The following is a 19,365-nucleotide window of genomic DNA, read 5'->3' on the forward strand; positions in this document are numbered from 1 at the left end:
AGAGACACGGATTCATAGATAAAAACGTTAAAAAAAACTATCATGTAAATAGACTACTGAGTCTATTTTAACATGATTGTATACAGATTGCTCTCTGGGGACTCCAGCAGCATTGTGGATAGTGTAGTCTAGACATGCAGTGATTTGTTGGGACCCTAGGGGTTGAGGCGGGTCTTTTCATTGTCGCTTTTTTTAAGCTCATTGTCTTCACCAAGAGGTGCATGCTTCTGTATTAACGTTATGCGTCATCTACAAAAAAGCTAAACAACACTTCACTAGTGTTGTTATTTTTTTAGGAACGGGACACAGAAAACTGTTTGAACTACATGTCCCATGGTGGAAGCTCTACAGCTTTCCCTGCACGCCGCCGCCTCTCCAGTTTGTCCTCTGAAGAACCGCATCAAGCAGTCGGAACAAACATCAACTTCCGACTTTGAATTTCAAAATAACATTCTAGAAATTAAACCACGTTGAGTCGTGCCTCGTATGTGCGAATATTACCATGAAGAAATATTCTGGAGTGTAAGAATGAAAATATATTCTATGTTCTTTATAACAATGTAGCCTTCATCAATTTACAGAACTAGCCATAGTACTACAGTATTGCTTAGATGAGAAAAGGTAGATGTCAATGTCAACCTGTCAATCGAGACTAAAAATAGAGACTTACACTTACTTTAAACTACTACGTTTCTAAACTAAAGGCAGCTTCTATATTGGCGTGCTAATATTATTTTGAAAACAAACCAATAACTTCCGGTCCTCTCGCCTCTGCGGCTGTTAACTCCATTCAGTAGTGTTCCAAAGGAGGGTGAGTTTAGGGAAAGACGGAGCCACCCTGTCAATCACAATTAAGGAACCATGGGAGTAAACTGGTAGGAAAGCTAGGCGAAACCACCGTGTTTACGGTCGAGCTTGTTTTAATTTGCGTTCAGACGACAACTATGCACCGGTACAGTGTGGGACATACACACCCGACCTCTCCAGATGGGAATCGCTTCACTTTGACGGGAATTAGCATGAGACGTTAAATATAACAACAACAAAAAAAACTTGCCGACTTTCATTTGTCTGCGCCTGTTTTTTCTTTTCTTTTTTTCTCTTTTTTTTTGACCCCACAGCCTTCCAGTTTGAACAAAATACAAAAGTCACCGTTGATATTTGTTCGAAAGGCGGTGCCGCCGGGGTTTATGTTTACTCCAAGCTAAGGAGACACGTTTATTTGAGTACAACTCGTGGAAATCTGGTCTGTGCATTTCACAGAACTGCCGTGTCGGCGAGTCCACTTTCGGAGGAGTGACGGTTGGTTATTGCGCCTTTAAAAACACACATACGCGCACAGCATTTTTGAAACAAACTTTATATTCGAAGTATGTTTTTTTGACTTCACCGTCTTAGCCTCATATTAACTGTTTTATTGTTATTTTTTCCCCCAGGTACAAGAAGACACTCCCGAAAACAACCAGCGCCAAGCGTCAATCCGGGCTCAAACTCCAGAGAGAGCAAGAAAAGGAGCAGAAATGAGCGGGGGAGAGGTGGTGTGCTCGGGGTGGCTGAGAAAGTCTCCTCCTGAAAAAAAGTTGAGACGTTACGTAAGTGCGCTTTATATCCTCTTTGTTACGTTGTAATAAAGTAACCTGTTAGACCAAAGGGAGGAAAAAAACGTGCATGCTTTTCCCTGGAGGCTCTTCCCGGGTGCAGACGCAGACGATGTGTAGGCCTCATCTTGTGTGCATTGCAACAATCAGCTTTTGTCTCCCCCCCCCCTTTTTTTTTTACCCTTTTTATTGGTGAACCTGAAAGTGTGCGTTACTTATATAAAGTAAAGTTACTTAAGCGTGACTTAACAGGCTTTGCTCAAGGGCACGTCAGCGGGCGCATGGCCGTTGTTTGGGAAGCAAACATGAGACTCTGGCAAGCATTATCTCGGGAGAATTTGATTGTCTTTGACCAGTAACGCAGTGCTTTGATTACCTTTTTGAAGTCACGCAGTCAAGAGTATCAAAGGTGGTCGCTGAGGGTTAAATGATTTACAAATCAACTGCAAAATCAGAGCTAGTTGTGGCTGTCATTACATCTACTATATCTGCCATTGTTAACATCACTGTGTTGTCTTATCTGCAGCTCTGTCAGTCTCTACTCACACCTGCTATTCAGTCTTACATACTTTTAAAACGATATGCAATCAGTTATGACATGCCATTGATTTTTTTTCCCCACACTTGAAGTGTAACTGACACAGTTTTATGTTCCTGTTCTCTCTGTTTAATTAGTGTGCTATTGGAAGAACCTCTCATATGCAGCTAAAGCAAATAACTTGATTAGCTGCTTTGTTAGCTGTCAAGCCCATTTGATTTCCTTGTGCACGGCATCTTTATTGATACAAGAGCTGTAAGATCAGAGAAGGGATGTTTTTGCAGAAACGAGAAGTTCAAGAGAGCATAAAATATACACTTAGAAGCAGGGTTCATTGAGTGCCTGTATCACATCTATTACAGAATAGTGTTTTATTTGATGACAGAGGTCACCTTGTTGTACAGTACTTTGTGAGAACAGTTTCCAGCTGATTTTTTAAAACCAAGACCCTGTTCATATCTGGAGTTGGCCAGGATTTGATCAGGAATGGACAATCCTTCTCCAAGTGAGATCAGGTGCCTTTACTGACCACTCATAATTAAGTGTCACCCACTCATTGCATATGCATGCTCTGACGCAGCATGAGAAAACATGGGGATAGATGCAGAGAAGACAAGAATCCTGTTCGTGCACAAAAAACAGCTAAAGAATGAGGCAATCAAGAAAAACTGGTTTATTGACCAGATTCTGGTGCATAAACTGCAAATAAGCAAGGCAGACATGCAAACTATTTTGCCATGGGTACTCATCCAGGAAACCTCTCAGCTGCGAGGGGGAAAAACCCCTGGTCGGTGCAGCTACGCGTGCGGAATAGTCATTGACGAATGCTTTCTTGTAAAACTAGCATAGATTTTATCGGAAGTTTAATCATTTATGAATGCGCTCGAAGCAAATATTTAACCATTTCCTCTTTTTTTTTTTTTCAACTAAACCACAGAAATTCAAAGAATGCATACAGTTTGACATCATCAAGTTAAAAATTCATAGGAAAAACCAAAGATTGATGAATGAAATCTGTGTTTTGCTTATTAATGTAGAAGTTTAGAAATTTTGATTGCAAAGTTTGCATTAAATGGAAGGGTCCAGTTCTGTAAACCTGCATCTTGCCTGTAGCGGCAGGCTTCGGTATCACTGTTGTGTTACCTGCAGTCAGCATCTCGTAGTTGCAGAACCTACTCAAAGTTGCACTATTTCCCAACAGCCTTGTGCACAACTAATGGCTAATAAATTAATCATGAAGCAACAGCAATATAACTCCTCATATTGATTCCTGACTTACTTTAATCAAACAGAGTCATGGTGCGAGGGAATAATACAATATGGGACGCTTAAAAATATCAATGACTAAAACATGCCATTTCTTTCTTATTTTGAAATGATTTGAAATAACAATAATGTTTGCATCCACAATACAAAAGTTAATATGACCCCAAATGTTAGTTTCTCAGGAGAAAAAAAGAAGTAGGCTACTGGAGGACCTAGTTATTTTCAAATGGTTATGACAACTTGTTGCTCAAGTTGTGTAACTGTTTTAGTGTTTTAAGAACTCTGGGGAAACTCGTGATTTTGTGAGGTAGAAGTTAAGCTGTTTAAAGCTGCAAAATTATAGTTGTTGTTTTTTATATCTGCATAAACTGCATCTTTGTTTCCCTGTTTAATGTTAAGAAAACATTTTTGAGTTAAATGTTGGCCATTGTTTTTATACAAACAAGGAACAAACTGCAAGCTGGTTTCCTTCGTTTTGGGGGGTATATCAACGCAAATGCCACGTTTTAGTCTTTCTGTCACAGGTAGCGACATAATCCTGTTTAAAAATATATTTCTACACTTTAGATTTCTGTTTGACTTATTGAGGCCATAAGAGTGTAACAGCAGAGTTCAGCTAAGTCTTTCGAGAATACAGCTTCAGATTGTGGGTCATGATTCTTCCTCTTCATTGCTCGCTCTTATTAGATTTTCTACGGCTGCTACAGACTGAACTCCTGTGGATAAACTGTTCATATCAGAGTTGTTTTTCAGTGACTAATACTCTGATCTAACTTTCAACAATGCCCTCTATAGTAGTGCAGCAATCTAAAATCTAAAAATACTGGGAAACACAGCGGGGTGGTTTGAGCAAGCTCGGTCACATGAAGCTGTGTAATTAGTGGAAGTACTTACAAGTTGTTCAGATTATACTAACTCAAATAAATAGAGAAGTTGATTCTCTCTTGTTTTTCTTTTTTAAATTGAAACAATTCAGCTGGTTATGAAGCATGAGAGCTTTTGTGGGATTAGATGAGACATTCTTGAATTTTTTTACTTCCTTGCTTCTTCTTCTTCCTTTTCTTCTTCTCCTTCTCGGTTACTGCCTTAATGGGTCATCGCAGCAAATCATCACCTTCCCTCTAACCCTATTCGGAGCGTCCTTTGATGTCACACTAGACTTCTGCATGTCCTCCTTCGGGACATCCACAAATCGTCTCTGTGCCTTTCCTCTTTTCCTCCTGCCTGGCAACTCCATCTTCAACATCCTTTATCTAATATATCCACTATCCTAACTCCTCAGCAAACATCCAAACCATCTCATCCTATCTCTCTTTAACTTTGTCTCCAAACCGCCCAGACTTAGGAGTACATCAGAGGGACAGCTATCTAATCCTGTTCAGCCCCAACAAAAACTTTAGTGTCTTTTAACTTTGCTGCTTGCAGCTACACCAGCTCTTTTTCTTTCAGTGCCACCGTCTCCATACCATCACATCCTGTAAAAGTTCCCTTTTAACACTAGCTGCTATCCTTCTGACACAGCATTTAATGTAATCGACACAAAGGTCAGCGTATGTTTCGAGCTGCAATGGTGCAGGCGAACCTGCAGCGAACCTGCAGCTCTCCCCGGGGCTTTTGTGTTTTTGTTTTTTTGAAGGTGGACGAGTTTGCTGCTATGTGGGCGGCCCTGACTCTATCTGCAGTCCCCCAAGCCACTTTTGTTTTTGTTTTTTTTAGGTAATTATTTGGTTTTCAGCTGGACTAGGGCTGTTCGATATAACGATATATATCGGATGACGATATAAAAACGTCTATCGTTTCATTTTACGCGGTCGTTTGTTTCGTGGTGTCGCAAAATAAACTGTTTACAGCAATATTTTTTCACCGTTTTGATGGTCACTGTAGTGGCTATATTAATTTCTTAAAGTTCTCTCTTTCTCTTATATGTAATATAACCACACTACGGACGGACAAGCGCCTGTTTTTATGCGTTGTCATTAGCAACAACTACGGTAACACCATCGCGTGTCCGCTTGTTTATGTTCCACATAAACCTTTCACAATAAAGCTCAAGATCCTGTTGATACTTTTCAAAATAAACTGAATCACGTGAAAGAGCAGATTATTTACGGATGAGAAGTTAAAAAAAAAGCCGCCAGGTGCTTAAAAAATAAACCTTAGACTCAAACGCTAGAACAGACTTTTCCCCGCAGCACGCCGTGTAATAAATACAAAGAAAACGGCGGCCGTTACAACTTATGTCTAAAAATGTATAGTTTCATGCATCTGTCAAAACACTCGACTCCAGCTACATGATGCGCAGCTGGAAACACTTCCCGCCAGTCGAGCTGCCCGAGATTCACAGAATTTACAGAAAATGTTACATTTTTGTGATTTATATTGTTATCAGGACGATAGAATTCTTATATCGGGATATGAGATTTTGGTCATATCGCACAGCTGGACTGATGTTGGTCTCACTATTTGACACAATTGAGCAGTCCTAGATTAAATGTGAGTTTGGTGGCACATGCTACATGAGGTTTGCTGGCAAAGTAAGCTAGTGATTACTGACTTTATGTTTTTTTCTGGTAAAATCACATTACAGCTACATTGGTGCAAGCATTTTAGTTTGTCAATGTCCTTTGAGAACAGGGACCAGAATAAACTGCTGTCTGTATGCTATTTAGTACCAAACCGATGTGGGCATTTTGTTTTTTGTATCTAAAACTACTCACCTCAGCTTTAAAAAATACAAAATATACCATAGGGTCAGTGCAGCCTTGCTCCCTGAGGTTTTCCATTTCATTGGCACCGCATTTTTCCATCCATTTCTCCTTTTTCTCATTCATTTCTCTTAACTAATGTGCATATTTGTCTCAGTGTCCACTAGTGTAAGCATCCTTAAAGGAACAGCTTTCGAGATGGATGTCTTCAGGACATCTGTTGTGTTGTCACATGGACCCAAGGAGATGCAGAGATCGAGTTACAAGGTTGCTGTCGTCACTGCTCGGTTAAATGGTGTATCTCAGTTAATTCTGCCACCACATCATGGAGGTGTAGGTGAAAACGGATAAAGGAAATGAATAAGGATAGTTACTGGTAACATTTTATTGATACCGATGCCATTATTTATTCTAGGTCTGTTTTTATGGATTCTCTCATTGATCGGTGATCAATATTTTGCATTGGGGAAACATGTAGGTCTACAAAGGTTTTCAGCATCAATGCTGCTGGTTATCATCAGGGTCTGATGTAGGATGTAGAAACCAGATTTAAGCAAACAAAAAAAACCCTCAACAGGTATATATTTCAGGTGTGGAAAAAGCTCCTCTGCCGGGAGTTTGACGTCATGCTTTGTTATGCGAAACTGCAAGAAACAAGATGCCAGCACTGATGAAAGTAATTGATAAGCTCGGAGACAGACAATTAATATAAACTGGACAGTTTGCAACCAGTTCTCTGTGGAGAATCTTTAGTTCTCAATCAGCCTCTCTATCTAATCTAGAGTTGATAGAGAGATATGTATATAACTGCGTCAAACGGCTGTTTATGCGTGCCATTTTGAAGCCCCAATGTTTCAATTAAACGTCATTGTTCGGCTTGTTCATATTGCAGTAATACTGGCTGTGTAGGTCACGTATTGAAAGGAATCCTTAATTTTAGTTCAAAACATTAAACAGCAGCAGTTTTGAAAATGTATAAAATTACTTTCTCCTTGATTTTTAATAATTTTGCTTAGCTCTTAGTTTCTCAGTTCTTGCCTTCCACTGCACATAGCTTCATAGACCATTGTAGTCCCTGTAGTTTATTGGCATGAACTTTCTGAAAACAGATTAGGATTTTGCTGAACACTTTGTGCAGCCCTTACAAGGGCCTCAGAGCAAGAGCACAGGGCGGCAGGGTAGACCGGATGAAGGAAAATATTGAACCCTGAAGGTCCTCCTCTGGCTCTAAAGGGAGACTGAGGACCTACTCCGTGCTGGTCTTATGGCCTCTTAACTGGAAAACAAAAAAGCATTTATAGTGTACATCAAAGTGGCTGTTAGCTTTTGTCTGTGGCTGACTGTAAAAAGTTGTCATTTACACACAGTTAAAGAAAACTGTATGCCACCAGTGTGACAACGTGGTCGAACGAAAACAAAGGCATAGCTCTTTGATTAAGTAGAGGATTCATTAAATCTGCTTAGCAAGTGGAACAGAGAACAAACGCTCACTTTCTGTTAACCCTCCCCCCCCGCCCCTCCCTACGTGCTTGAAGAAACAAACAAACAAGCTACCCAAACGGGATGCAACAGAGGGGTACTTGTGCAGCATTAGCCTCTTAGGCTAACAAAGAAAAATTACTGGACTGTGTCCTCATCGCAGCAGCACCAGCAGCACAGCTCTCCATTTGGAGCAAGCAGACTACTGTTGTGTGATCTGCCACAGCTTGGAAATGGGTTGAATATGCCATTAATTATTCAATGCCCATTACAAACAAATAAGCATTAATTATTAATATATGTGCTACTACAGTAGTTGTCTCTTTTATCCCTGACACAGACTATCGTCACTGTGTTATACATAGGCGGTGTCATTTTCATCGTAGCCTAACTGTTAGTACAGCAGTTTAAAGGATAAAAAAAAAAAGCTGTGGGAATGAGGGTGGGGGGAAATGTGTAGAATCTGTAATATTCACAACCATTCCCCCCCCCAAATAACTGAAAGCTGTTCTGAGTCCTGTACTGATGTTTTGGTCTTTTGTTTTAAAACACAATCGAAGTAAACATGAGTGTGGTTGTTCTGCATTTTCTTCTGGGTATTTATAGTCTTAAGCATGAAATCAAGTCATTGCCTCACAAAGAGAAACACAGCCATGAAAACAAAACATTCAGTTGGAGCCAGCCCTTGGGGAAGTTGGCAGCACAGAGCAATTTTTTTTTTTTTTTTTTGGGGGGGGGGTGCATAGTAAATCACTGTCAAACCTGTCACAGCATTACTCAAGTGGTAATGTATACAAAAATATGACACTTTTTATTTTCTTCATTTTTTTTCATCTGTGCTTCATGTGACATTCATTTTGAGAGTGATGACAACACACATGGCGCATGTCAGTCACCTAATACCTAGTCTGTGTTTTTGATCGTCTCCGTGGGATCTTAACAGCAGCGTTTGGTGCTGTCGATCTTTGTGAGCGCATGCTTCATTGTCGATACAGAAGGTCTCTCATCTCTTATGCAGGCGTTTGTAAGCAGCGTCTGATATTGTGTGCATGATGTCGAAAAAAATGGGTTTAACGCAACAAACGTGAACTTGAGCTAACCTCGAAATCACGTTCTCATATGTATACTATTATGTCCTGTTATGCAAACTAGACACTTGCATGCATAACCTTTCATGTAAATTCTTGAGCGATGCAGCTGCTTTTCAGAGCACAGTAAACCTTTGTTTATACCAGCACGCCACTGCTTCAAAAGAAAGCTGAAGTTTAAGATGATTGTTTACGCGTTACAGACTAAACGTTATTGTGTGCGCTTCAAAAACAGTGAGAGGTTACAGTGAGTATGTTGCTTGCAAATTTATTTTTAGCTGAGAGTAGATGGAGGATGTAATCGTTTAGGAGTCATTAAGAAAAAGATTTAAGAAGTTCTGCTTTTGAGTGCACATCAGTGCATAGTTGGTTAGATTTCAGAAAAAAATGTCATTTCTGTACGAGAACAAAGGAAATGGAGCAGCATCATTGTGATCATGTCTGTGTTGGGCTTGTTTTTGATTCATAGGTGGCGCTGTGTGCTGATAATACTTGCAGTTACCTCCCAAAGTCTTAACTTTCACTTGTATTATCATTTGTGTATGCCCCTTTAAACTTAATTTGTTACCTTAGTGCAGAAATGACACCATTGATTTAATTGGTAGGTCAAGGCTAACATGGAGCATTTTGTAAACAGATGTGTCTCTTTTTGCCTGGTGCAGCTGTTTACTGTGTCGTGTGCCAAGTCTGCAAAGCAACTCGTGGAGTGGCTGCAGAAAAGCGGTTCTCATGCAGGCTTGGATTTGCTGTGCGAAACCTGGGAACAGATTCTGAGTTGTGTTTTCTGCTGTAAAATGATCCTTTTATTCCCTTTTTTTGTCACTGCGCCAAGTCGAAGAGTTTCAAGAGAAGCTATTATTAAATGCAGATGACAGAACCCTCAGAGCTTTGCTGCTGGGTTAATTGCACACGTCATCATGCGTCTTATTTTCTGATGACTGACAGTTGTCTCATATGCAAGGAAGTGACACAGGCCGAGGTTAAAGAAAGCTGAACGTTTTTTCAATCACAATTCTCATTCCTGGTTTTCGTGTTGCGACTTGCCAGCTAATGACACGAGGCGGTAAAAATAGGACGTGTCATAAGGCTGCTTCTATTTCCAGGGTGTAGTTGTAGTCTTGTGTGGAAATAAAACAGTGCTAGTAGGGAGAACACAGAAGGCCCATAGATGGTTTACAGTAAACCAAACACAAAGGCCGAAGGGGTCCCTCTTCCCACCAGATTGGCGCACGTCAATTGAGGGAACGAAAGCTATCACGAGTTGGGCCGAATGTCTGATTATTTGCATTTTCTGGATTCTTGCAAAGCGAGCGAACATTCTCCAAGATTAAAGGTGAAGGACCATAAATACGTGTGCAGGAAACAACAGGCGGGCAGGCAATAATTTTATTGTCATTGTGGAGGAGAGCAAAGCTTAAAAAAATAAAAGCAATCAAGATGAAAAAGACTGGAGTGCTTCTCAAAGCCCCACCATTAGGCAGCCTCCAGTGAGAGCAGTTCTCTGTTCTCTCCCTCTTTCTTTCCGTTCCCAGTGCTTCTTGGCAGGCTCAGACAGCAGGAATGCGAGGTTGCTCTGTGCTCCTCTTTGCTGGTCTGCAGGGGTGTGAGCGCCTGGTCCCTTGCTGCTGCTGCTGCTGCTGCTGCTGCTGCTGGTGGTGCTGCTGCTGGCTCCTCAGCTGAGGATTGAATGGGCTGGACTACACTACAGTGCACTCCACTGCTCTGCAATGCAATGCGCTGGCTGATTGGTGTTTCTCCAGCACCATGAGGGAAGAGGAGCCGCTCCCTGGCGCCCCAGCAAGGCATGGCCGCTACTTCCTGTGTGTGGTGTGATGGCTACCAGATGGCGAGTGAAGACAGAGGAGGGGTCCCCTGCTCTCTTCTTTTTCTTTCCATTGCTATTATATTGTTAATTCCTGCATATGTCCTCTGCTGCTCTCTAAATTGTTTTATATATATATATAATATAGCTGCAAATGTTTTTGTTAATAACAGATAATGAGATGATGAATTTGGAACCTAATGTTACTGGCTATACCGGGCTGTTTATGTACCTCCGAGTTATACTCACGAAAAACTTCACTGTGACTCACTAGTGATCTGTGACTCACTGAAGAGTTGTATACTTTAAAAAGCCATTCTTGACACACTCTCTCTTTTAAAAGTCACTGCAGTGTTTTTTTTTGTTTGTTTTATTTTCTTGCACCGTAGAAGCACTCACTGCTGGTGTCTTTGGACACACCGGGAGTACGACAGCACATATTTTCATGGTGGTACATTGAATAGGTAAAACAGTGAAAGCAGGGTGCTTTTTGTTTAAAAATGTCAGTAATATCCTAATTAATTGGCTGCCAAATGCTAAATTATTTTGGCATAATGTTACCTTCAGATATGTCCTTTTTGCAAGCAACAACTAGTTGTAGTTCTGGTGTTTTGAGGTTGTTTTTGGTACTACTACTTCATACGGAACAGATTATTATTGAATTTGACTGAATTTTAAATCAGCAGTTGACCCATATATGCAGCCTGAGGCCTGTAAATACCATACAGGAAACAGTATCTGCTAATGTGATGTTTATCGTCACGTTAGCTCGACAAAGAGAAGCTTTTGCTGCCACGTCTTGTGATCTAAGCCTTAAAGAAAAAAAAGGCAAATTCCTCTTCTGTTTTTTTTTCTTTTCCTTTCACAAATGCCAAAGATAAACAAGAAATTTTCCATTGTGTCAAAACTTGTAGTTGCACATCAGATATTCAAACGGCTTACACAAGTGTATCAAATAAGTCCCAGAGGTTCCCGTAGATAATTGGACATGTGCTGTGTGTTTGCAGAATCTCCGAGCTTGTTCCTAAGACTTTTGTTTTATTCCAGAGTTTGCACTAGATAAGATGCTCTGTACTGCAGCTGTGGTTGGCCTGTAGGCTACAGCAGTGAGAGTGAGAGCACAAAAATCATGGTTAACCTTGTTCACATTCAACAATGAATGATTTAGTCTACCGCAGCCTGTGTAAGTAGGAGGATGGAGAAGAAGATAAAACCGTATCAAGTCATAACAACCAATTTTGAGCTGTTTTATTTGTATAATAATTGTATTTAGCTTAAAAATAAAATATGCCCAATACAAAGTCCCCCTGGATGGTGAACTTAGGCACCGCTGGGCTTGCAGTATACTCTATATTACTCTTCCTGAATTGAGCCCATGGATGAATTTAATACTTGAATATGTTGGATGGTTTGAGGGTTGCTTTGGAAGGTAGAAGTATGTGTGACTGTATCTGTTCCCATTTAACGCTTCACCTGTTGCACACACATACACAGCTGGCACTCGAGTTATGCAGTGCTGTGTGATCTGACCCTAGCCGCTGTGTCTGCAGCCCCTTAATATAGCCCGCTGCTGTCATGGTACTTCTTTTTCTTTTTTCTTTGCCCCTCTTCCCTCGCTCTGCGCTGCGAGCACCAATTTGTGTGCATGTTTGTCCCACTCTTTAGACAGGCTGAGTTAGACATGTGGGTGTTGACAAGTCAGCTTTGAGACTAGATGTGAAATATTCCTACTGACCTGTGTAATTTCCTAACTTACTGTGACTCACAGGCCGCTCTTACAGTGAATCTTATCAACTAATAGTCTCGTTCTTCATTTGGTCTTAAACATCTTATTTAATAAGAAACCAAAACACCAAAAAAAAAGTGTGTCTTTGGTATTTACTACTGCTGCTGTTTCTTCTACTGTCCATAATTGCGTTAGTTATGATGGTACTACCTAGTATCTTTGCCCTGGCCTCCAGCCAAAGGACGTTGTTAAACCTGTAGTCATGTACACACACACACCTACACAGACACACACACACAAATGCCTACACACACATGCGCGCTGAGAGAGACAGAAAAACTCCTGCTCTCGTAGACGATTCACTCGTAGCCTGATTGGAAGCTGAGAGTCTGGAGGTCCTACCTTTCTTGTTTAGCTGTGTGTAAAGTTTCCTGGGCACTCTTCTCTTCCTTTTACTTTTTTTTTTTTTTTTTAAACAAACTTGTGGAATACCTTGACTTTTTTGCCTTCACTCTAAAACGATGGCATTTGGATAACCCAGTCACATTTGATATTCAAGGTTGGTGTATAAGATAAGTTGTTTTCCTTTGAATATAAGCAACTAATGCTTGTAAGCGTTTGAGGTGAGCGAAAATGAAAGTGTTTAAATCCATAAAACTTGATTTGGTGTTGCATTTCTATTTTAAACAGTGTATTTGAAGTTTAACGTATCCTTTTATGTTGAATTTTGAGCTTTTAAGTCCCGTGTGAAACAAGCACAGTTTTAGTTTCTATTAGTTTTAAATGATGATAAAAACGAAACATCTGTGTTCCTTATTTTGCTGTTTCTGTCAGATTCCCGTTTGCTTGCACTGCGTTGTTTATTTTCGGTCCAGCGAGGGCTGAAAGCTGAATTGTTTGAGCCCGTCTCGTCAGCGGTTAAGGAACGGTATGCTCATGTGAACAGTCTGCTATGCCAAAAGAATGTGTTGAATTCTAACCATGCCGCTTTGACAAGTGCATGTGACTCTGAAGGAGAGATCGGATTGGTCAGATTTGGAGACACAAAGGCAGATGGGGTGAAATGGGACACAGAATGTGCAGGTAATCAAAAATGATGAATGTAATGGGTAGCCATCTTAAAGTGTCAAGGTTGTGGAGTGGCAAAGTGTGCATACTTTTTTCTGCTTATCTGGGAGGAAAAAGTGAAAAACTGAAAGCCAACATGCCAAGGAGATATGGCAGGAATATGATAAACTTGTGTTTTAGGGAGTAATGTGTCCTGAAGTGAGAAGCAGACGTTATCTGTGCTACAGCTTTAGTTCTCATGGCCGAGAATGCTGCCTGCATTCACAAACCACCCTTCCTGTATGAGCAAGGTTATTTCAACACTGAGTCTGGGAATAATTTTCAGCTACCATTCTGATTGGTTATATTTCAGTTGTATTTGGTATCTGTTAGTGACTCAGCAACCATAACCTTTATTAGAGGAACAATTCATCAATTTATTTGGCAATCATGAAAATGATTGGAAGTTATTTTGTCATTTTCAGGCATGATTGTGAAGAACATTTCTGTGGCGTGTTGGCGTGCAGAGTGGGAAAGAAATTAGTTTGAAAAGCTCTGATAATGTTTAAAATAATAACAAAAACCTGGCCTAAAGTGCAATAGATGCACAGTCTGTCTTTCTCATGTCATGAGCTGTTTTCCTGCTCAGTCAGTAATAGGCATTGATTGCTAACCTGGATTTTGCCCTTTCTACCACAAGCCAATGTTGATGCTCGTTAACCATGGCAGAGAAGCAATAGTATGAATTACAAGAAAGTGAGAAGGATATTAAAGTAATAGTAAAGATGTCTTTTAATGATTTGGTGAATGCATTTCAAATGCGCCTCCATTTTCATTTTGAATTTCACGATGGCATATGTAGGTGATACATGTATCTTGAATTTCTGACTTTGCATTGTTTGTATACAGGCTTTATTTTTTTATGTTCCAATTAGTTTATAAAAATGCATTAGGGACAACTATGGGTTTAGCCTTTCCCAATGATACTTCTGCATGTGGACTGGAGGAGTCGGGGATCAATCCACCAACCTTACACTTATCAAATGACCCCACTCTACCACCTGAGCCACAGTTGCCCTGTTGGACTATTTAAGAAAGACTATAATTTTGCATTAAGAACTTTTTTCTTTTCTAAGAAGTAATTAGTATTTCCCCAGCGGTTGTGAGTGGTTGCTGGAGATTGAAATAAACTACCAAAACCATGAGTCACACAGTCCTAGAGACTAGTCAGTGACATCCCCCTGTGTATTCCCCAAATAGCTGGCAAGTGACTGCTTGAGGTTGCTTGCTGTCAATGAGTGCAATTGTTTGAGATTTAGGGCGCTGCACTGAAAACCACTGCAATTACTTTAATCTGCAGCTGATTGCTATGATCACCCTGTAGTTTGCGTGGAAGACTGTGGACACTCGACAGCTACTCATCGTCAAACTGTGAATAGTGGGACTCATACTTAAAAAGGAGACCATTTGCTCTCAAAGAAAAAGCTGCGTCTTTTGAAAGATGTTGGTTTTAATATTAAGGTACAACTTTTACTTTGAAGGCAAGCTTTCTGTTTCCAGTTTGTGTCTCAAGTTTCAGTGTGGCTTAGTGGTTGGTTAGTGACTGTTTGCACACAAGTTGGTGTCTTCCATGCAAACGCACAACCAAAGCAATTGTACGGTGGTGCAGCTAAGGATAAGAACAGGTTCTCTAAAATAACCGGTTCTTAGTTGAATTCCTTGGAATTGTTTGTCTGCTTGCCTGTCTATCCCGCTTATCAGTTCTTGTACTTGCGCTACAATCAGCAGATTTTAGTTGTTGGAGGAGGAAATTAGTAGGCACGTTTACAGCGTGGATATGGACATAATTTTTATTTGCATTGCACAAAAGGACAAGAGCGTGATGGTAAAGTGCAAACTGCATCCAGGACAGAAATGGCTGCATCATGCTGGTAACACAACTTCAGCTCTTTGCAAGTACCTGCACAGACAGCATGCTAACGCTAAGCTACTGAACCTTATCAGGTAACAAACAGATAAGAAGTAAGGCTGAAGCCTCTGTTTCTACCTGTGTTTTTTTGTTGTTGTTGTTTAAAACAAAAACAAAAAAAAATTGTGTCCAGTTTCACCTAGTGACAGAAAGCAGCCTTGAGTGATCGCCAACTGGTCAGGGAATACACGTTTTTCCCCCAACAACTGGTCGTTACCAGGTGGTCGGCACCCTGTCTCTAGGTTTGTGTGACTGAAGCTTTAGCTCATTCAGCTGGATGAGCTGATGAGCTTATGCAATGTAGAGGCATCTGTCCGTCTGACCACAAGTCACAAAATCACTACTCCTCTTAGAGCATTGGAGATTTTAGTAAACCAAGATTATTTTGTCCTGACTATTAGGGATTGTTTTTACAAGGGAGATTTATTTGTTTATTTGCTCATGAGTACGCTTGCTAATAATGATGGAGCTAATAGAAGCAGTCAACATAAAAAAAAATAATAGCGCTGTTTTAACAGCAGCCTCTTTTATCTGTGATCAAATGCACAAATGCTCATGCAAGTTAGTTGTGTTTGAGTCCTTTGCTCGCACTATAGGTCTCCACAGGCACCACACCGCTTTGGTTACATCCTTAGGTTTACCTCTTTCATCCAGTTTAAAGCCAAAGAAATCCAGAATTGGCGACTCTTTTTTTTTGGCAATTATTTCGTCCATGTTTGGACTTGTTCTGTGTTGTAAATTTCTTCAGAATTAACTTCAATTTAATTCTCATTACTTTGTACAATAGAGCCAACCAGTTCTGACAACTTAATTTTCTTTATGTACTTCACACAATTCAGTAACCTGTGAATGGTGATGAATCAGATGGATCACTGTGTCATTAAAATTCAGGTTTTAAACCCCCCCCCCCCAAAAAAAAAAAAAAATGTTTGAGATCACTGGTCTAAATTAGAATTATCTTTACATGAATAAATATTTTACAACGCGGAATATTTGGAATTTCTGTGAAATCTTAGCTATATTGTAGGAGTGGGAATGTCTCAGGATACTTCATAAGTTAGTCTTACTAATCAGAAACTGTTGACAGCTGTCGGCAAACAGTTGAGATAAATAAATGGAAATTAATGGCACTTCAGTCACTTTACTCAGCCAGACATCCTTATATCCGCTCTCAGACACAGGTTTCCCTCGATCTATGACCATGTTCTTGTCAGTCTCATGAATCTTGATCTCATAGAGTCAGGCCTTGTTGGAGAATCTTCACCATAAGCTGTAATCAGTCACGTTCTCTGAGGATCAAAATATGCAGCATCGTTGTTCTGATTTTTATAGCCCAGTCGGTCAGATTTGTGACCTTGCCAGCTCTGGAGTCAATCTTTTCATGCACTTTTAATTACACTTCGGAGATGTGTTCATAATTGTTAGGATGACTGCATTTTTCTATTATTATTATTATTATTATTATTATTATTATTCTCCTCGTCCCTGAAGTCAAGGTTGTGGAGCCGGTAATAGGCGGCTATCAGTTCTGCTTATGCATCCAATCCACTCCCCTGATTATTCTTCCTTCACACGAAGATGCGACCATAATTGTCACTAGTATATCTTAAAGTGTAGGTTACTCTGATTGTACTTTTAAAATACTGTGTAATCTTGCAGAGTTGCATTAAACATATGAATTTGTAGGAGGGTCATTCTGTCGCCTCACAGCAACAAAAGTGCGTTTCTGCGTGGAGCTTCCACGTTCTGTCTGTGCTTTGGATTCCCACAGTCCAAAGACACGTTTGTTAGGTTAACTGCTGATTCTAAGTTGTCTCGAGGTGTAGATGTGGATTGGAATGGTTGTCTACCCTTTTGCGTCTAACACAGGACTAACAGGGTGGATCCTGCCTCTTGTCTGAGTGACAGCTAGGATAGTCTCCTGATAAATTGGGCATCTCTTTGTAACCATCATCAGAAGCAGCAAAGATGTTATAGTTTATGAATAATCCTCATTGTCCTGCAATTTTTATATTTTTTCATATAAAAAGAGAGGCAGTCTGTGGTCAGGACTATTGAGGTGAATGGTAAATTGTTTATTAAAGGGTATGGGACACCACTTTGTTTTTAATGGAGACAGCTCTTACAAAGGAGTTAATGCATAATTGCGGTTTAAGTGGTGGATCAAACTCTGGCTTTCTCGCTACAGCATGCATTAGATGGCCATAAAACCTTGAAATGCACAAATGCATGGATTTTTTTTTTTTTCTGTTCCACATTACAGAGCAAGATCTTTATATATAGACTATACGTTTTAGGAAGTTAAACCTTTTGTATAAAAGGTTTAATTTGTAGGTAAGTGTCCCATAAGTGAGAATAAGTCAGCAAACATGTAAACGCTTTAAAAAAAAGCCAAATTGTTTTGTGTAATAATTTAGTTGGAAAAATCGTTGGCATTGTTGTCTTTGCCGCTTGTAGTGTGTACAAGAAATTCCACACATTCTTTGGTAAAGGCGAACCAGTGTGTGGGAAGCACACAGCCACTGATGCAGCACACAACCTCTCAGGTATGTGTTTACAACATACAAATTTGCTTTCAGCTGAAAGTAAAGTAGTATCATCTGAATGTGACAACAGAGAGCAGAGGTGTGTACCAGTTTCAGGGGACTGGTGAATAAAGGAGGTGTGTCTTTACCTTGGCTGAGAAACAAGCCCGGGCATGCTCATCAGCTCTAAGAACAGGACACCAAACACGTTAATGAAAATAAGAATCAACAAGGTGCGCTTCAGATCTGTGAAAGGCAGCTTAGTGAATTATCTTTTGCAGCAGAGTCATAAACTCGTAACTCTGATCTTTATAACACCGAGCTTTTTTTTAAAAAATGTTTTTCCTTCTGTAACCAGGCACCACTTTTTTGAAAGCAACACCACTAGCCACACAGAATTACATATCAGACTCCATTTCCTTATCTCTGCGTTCGGCATCTCAAGCCATTTCCTAGTGGACAGACTCTTCCAAGGGAGCAACTAATTAGATCACGTCTAAGGCAACCTCTCACTGGCCACTAAATCTGATTTGGAATAATTTTCATTGGACTGATTGGATTAGACTGCTACATGGATAAGAACTGGGTTAGATGCACACATGCAGTGGAGTAACACAGTGTCTGTTACCCAGCTTTTCTTTTTTTATACCATTTTTTTAATAGTAAAATAAATATCTTTATTTTTATAGATATCTTGCCGGGGGTTCATTGGTGTATACTTCATTATAGGCAAGCATTATTAACATAACAAATAAGCCTAACATTTACACACATACACCCACACAGACACTCACAGATGCTTTTTAGTCCTGACTGTGGAGAGGTCATTCATCTCACTGTGCAGTGGGGGTGCAGTGGGATCATCATGAGTCTGCAGCACAACCTGCTGTAGTGTGAAACTGAAGACTTGATGTATAAATATACCAGAATATCCACGATATTAATATATAATATCATTGATGGCTCTCTTTGTACTGCAGGAGTGAATTTAAAAAAAAAAAGGGAAAAAAAAGAAGTCATGCTTGGAATGCAAAGTGGGACGGTGCACTTTGTGGCGTGTGGGCACAGCTTGTTGAGTAGTGGCTGATATTTTTGGTTCTACCCACCTATCTTGAGCCAGCCTGTTGTAGGTGTTCTGCAGTGTAGAAATGGTGTGCAGTGGGGGGTTTGCGGTGGGCAGTTGTTGCCAGGGGAGGTGGTGTGTTATTTTCAGTCCATTGTGTCTACTTCCTGTGGGTCAGGGGTTATTGGAGCAGGGTGTTGGAGACTTGACGGAGTGAGAGGAGGGGAGGGAAGTCAGTAGGGTAGGCAGGAAAGTGACCAGACTCACTCGACAACAGTGGCTGGTCAGCGGCTTGGTTACCTTGCTTCTCTTGCACCGTTTTTTCTTTTTTATCTGAGCTAAGCTTGGACTCGTCAGAACCAGGTAAAGATATATTAATTGCTCTTTAGTAACCAGCCAGCTTCTCATTCAGGATTCTGTTTTGTGTCATTGTAGATTTGCTGCTTTGCTTATTTAACAAACAGCGGTAGCTTTGTAACCCTCTGCAGTAGGTCAGAAATAGAGTCAAGTATTTATCAGACATTCAAATTGAAATTTGT

General features: G+C 40.3%; 1 protein-coding gene across 3 annotated transcripts in view; it reads left to right on the forward strand.

Moving 5' to 3' along the window:
• The first annotated feature begins 800 nt into the window (after positions 1-800).
• The window catches only part of gab1 (GRB2-associated binding protein 1), a 54,970-nt gene continuing 36,405 nt past the window's right edge, over positions 801-19,365 (forward strand). For 2 of the 3 annotated variants that reach the window (XM_006796036.3, XM_006796039.3), the window contains exons 1-2: positions 804-1,302; positions 1,437-1,592. In XM_006796036.3, coding sequence (XP_006796099.1) covers positions 1,521-1,592 — 72 coding nt within the window. In that variant the 5' untranslated portion in view covers positions 804-1,302; positions 1,437-1,520. Of the gene's footprint in view, positions 1,303-1,436; positions 1,593-19,365 lie in introns of all 3 variants that reach the window. The other variant, XM_087841708.1, reaches the window with a different exon arrangement.

The sequence above is a fragment of the Neolamprologus brichardi genome, chromosome 6, assembly GCF_056152115.1.
Source record: "Neolamprologus brichardi isolate AB-2024 chromosome 6, ASM5615211v1, whole genome shotgun sequence".
NCBI lineage: Eukaryota > Metazoa > Chordata > Actinopteri > Cichliformes > Cichlidae > Neolamprologus > Neolamprologus brichardi.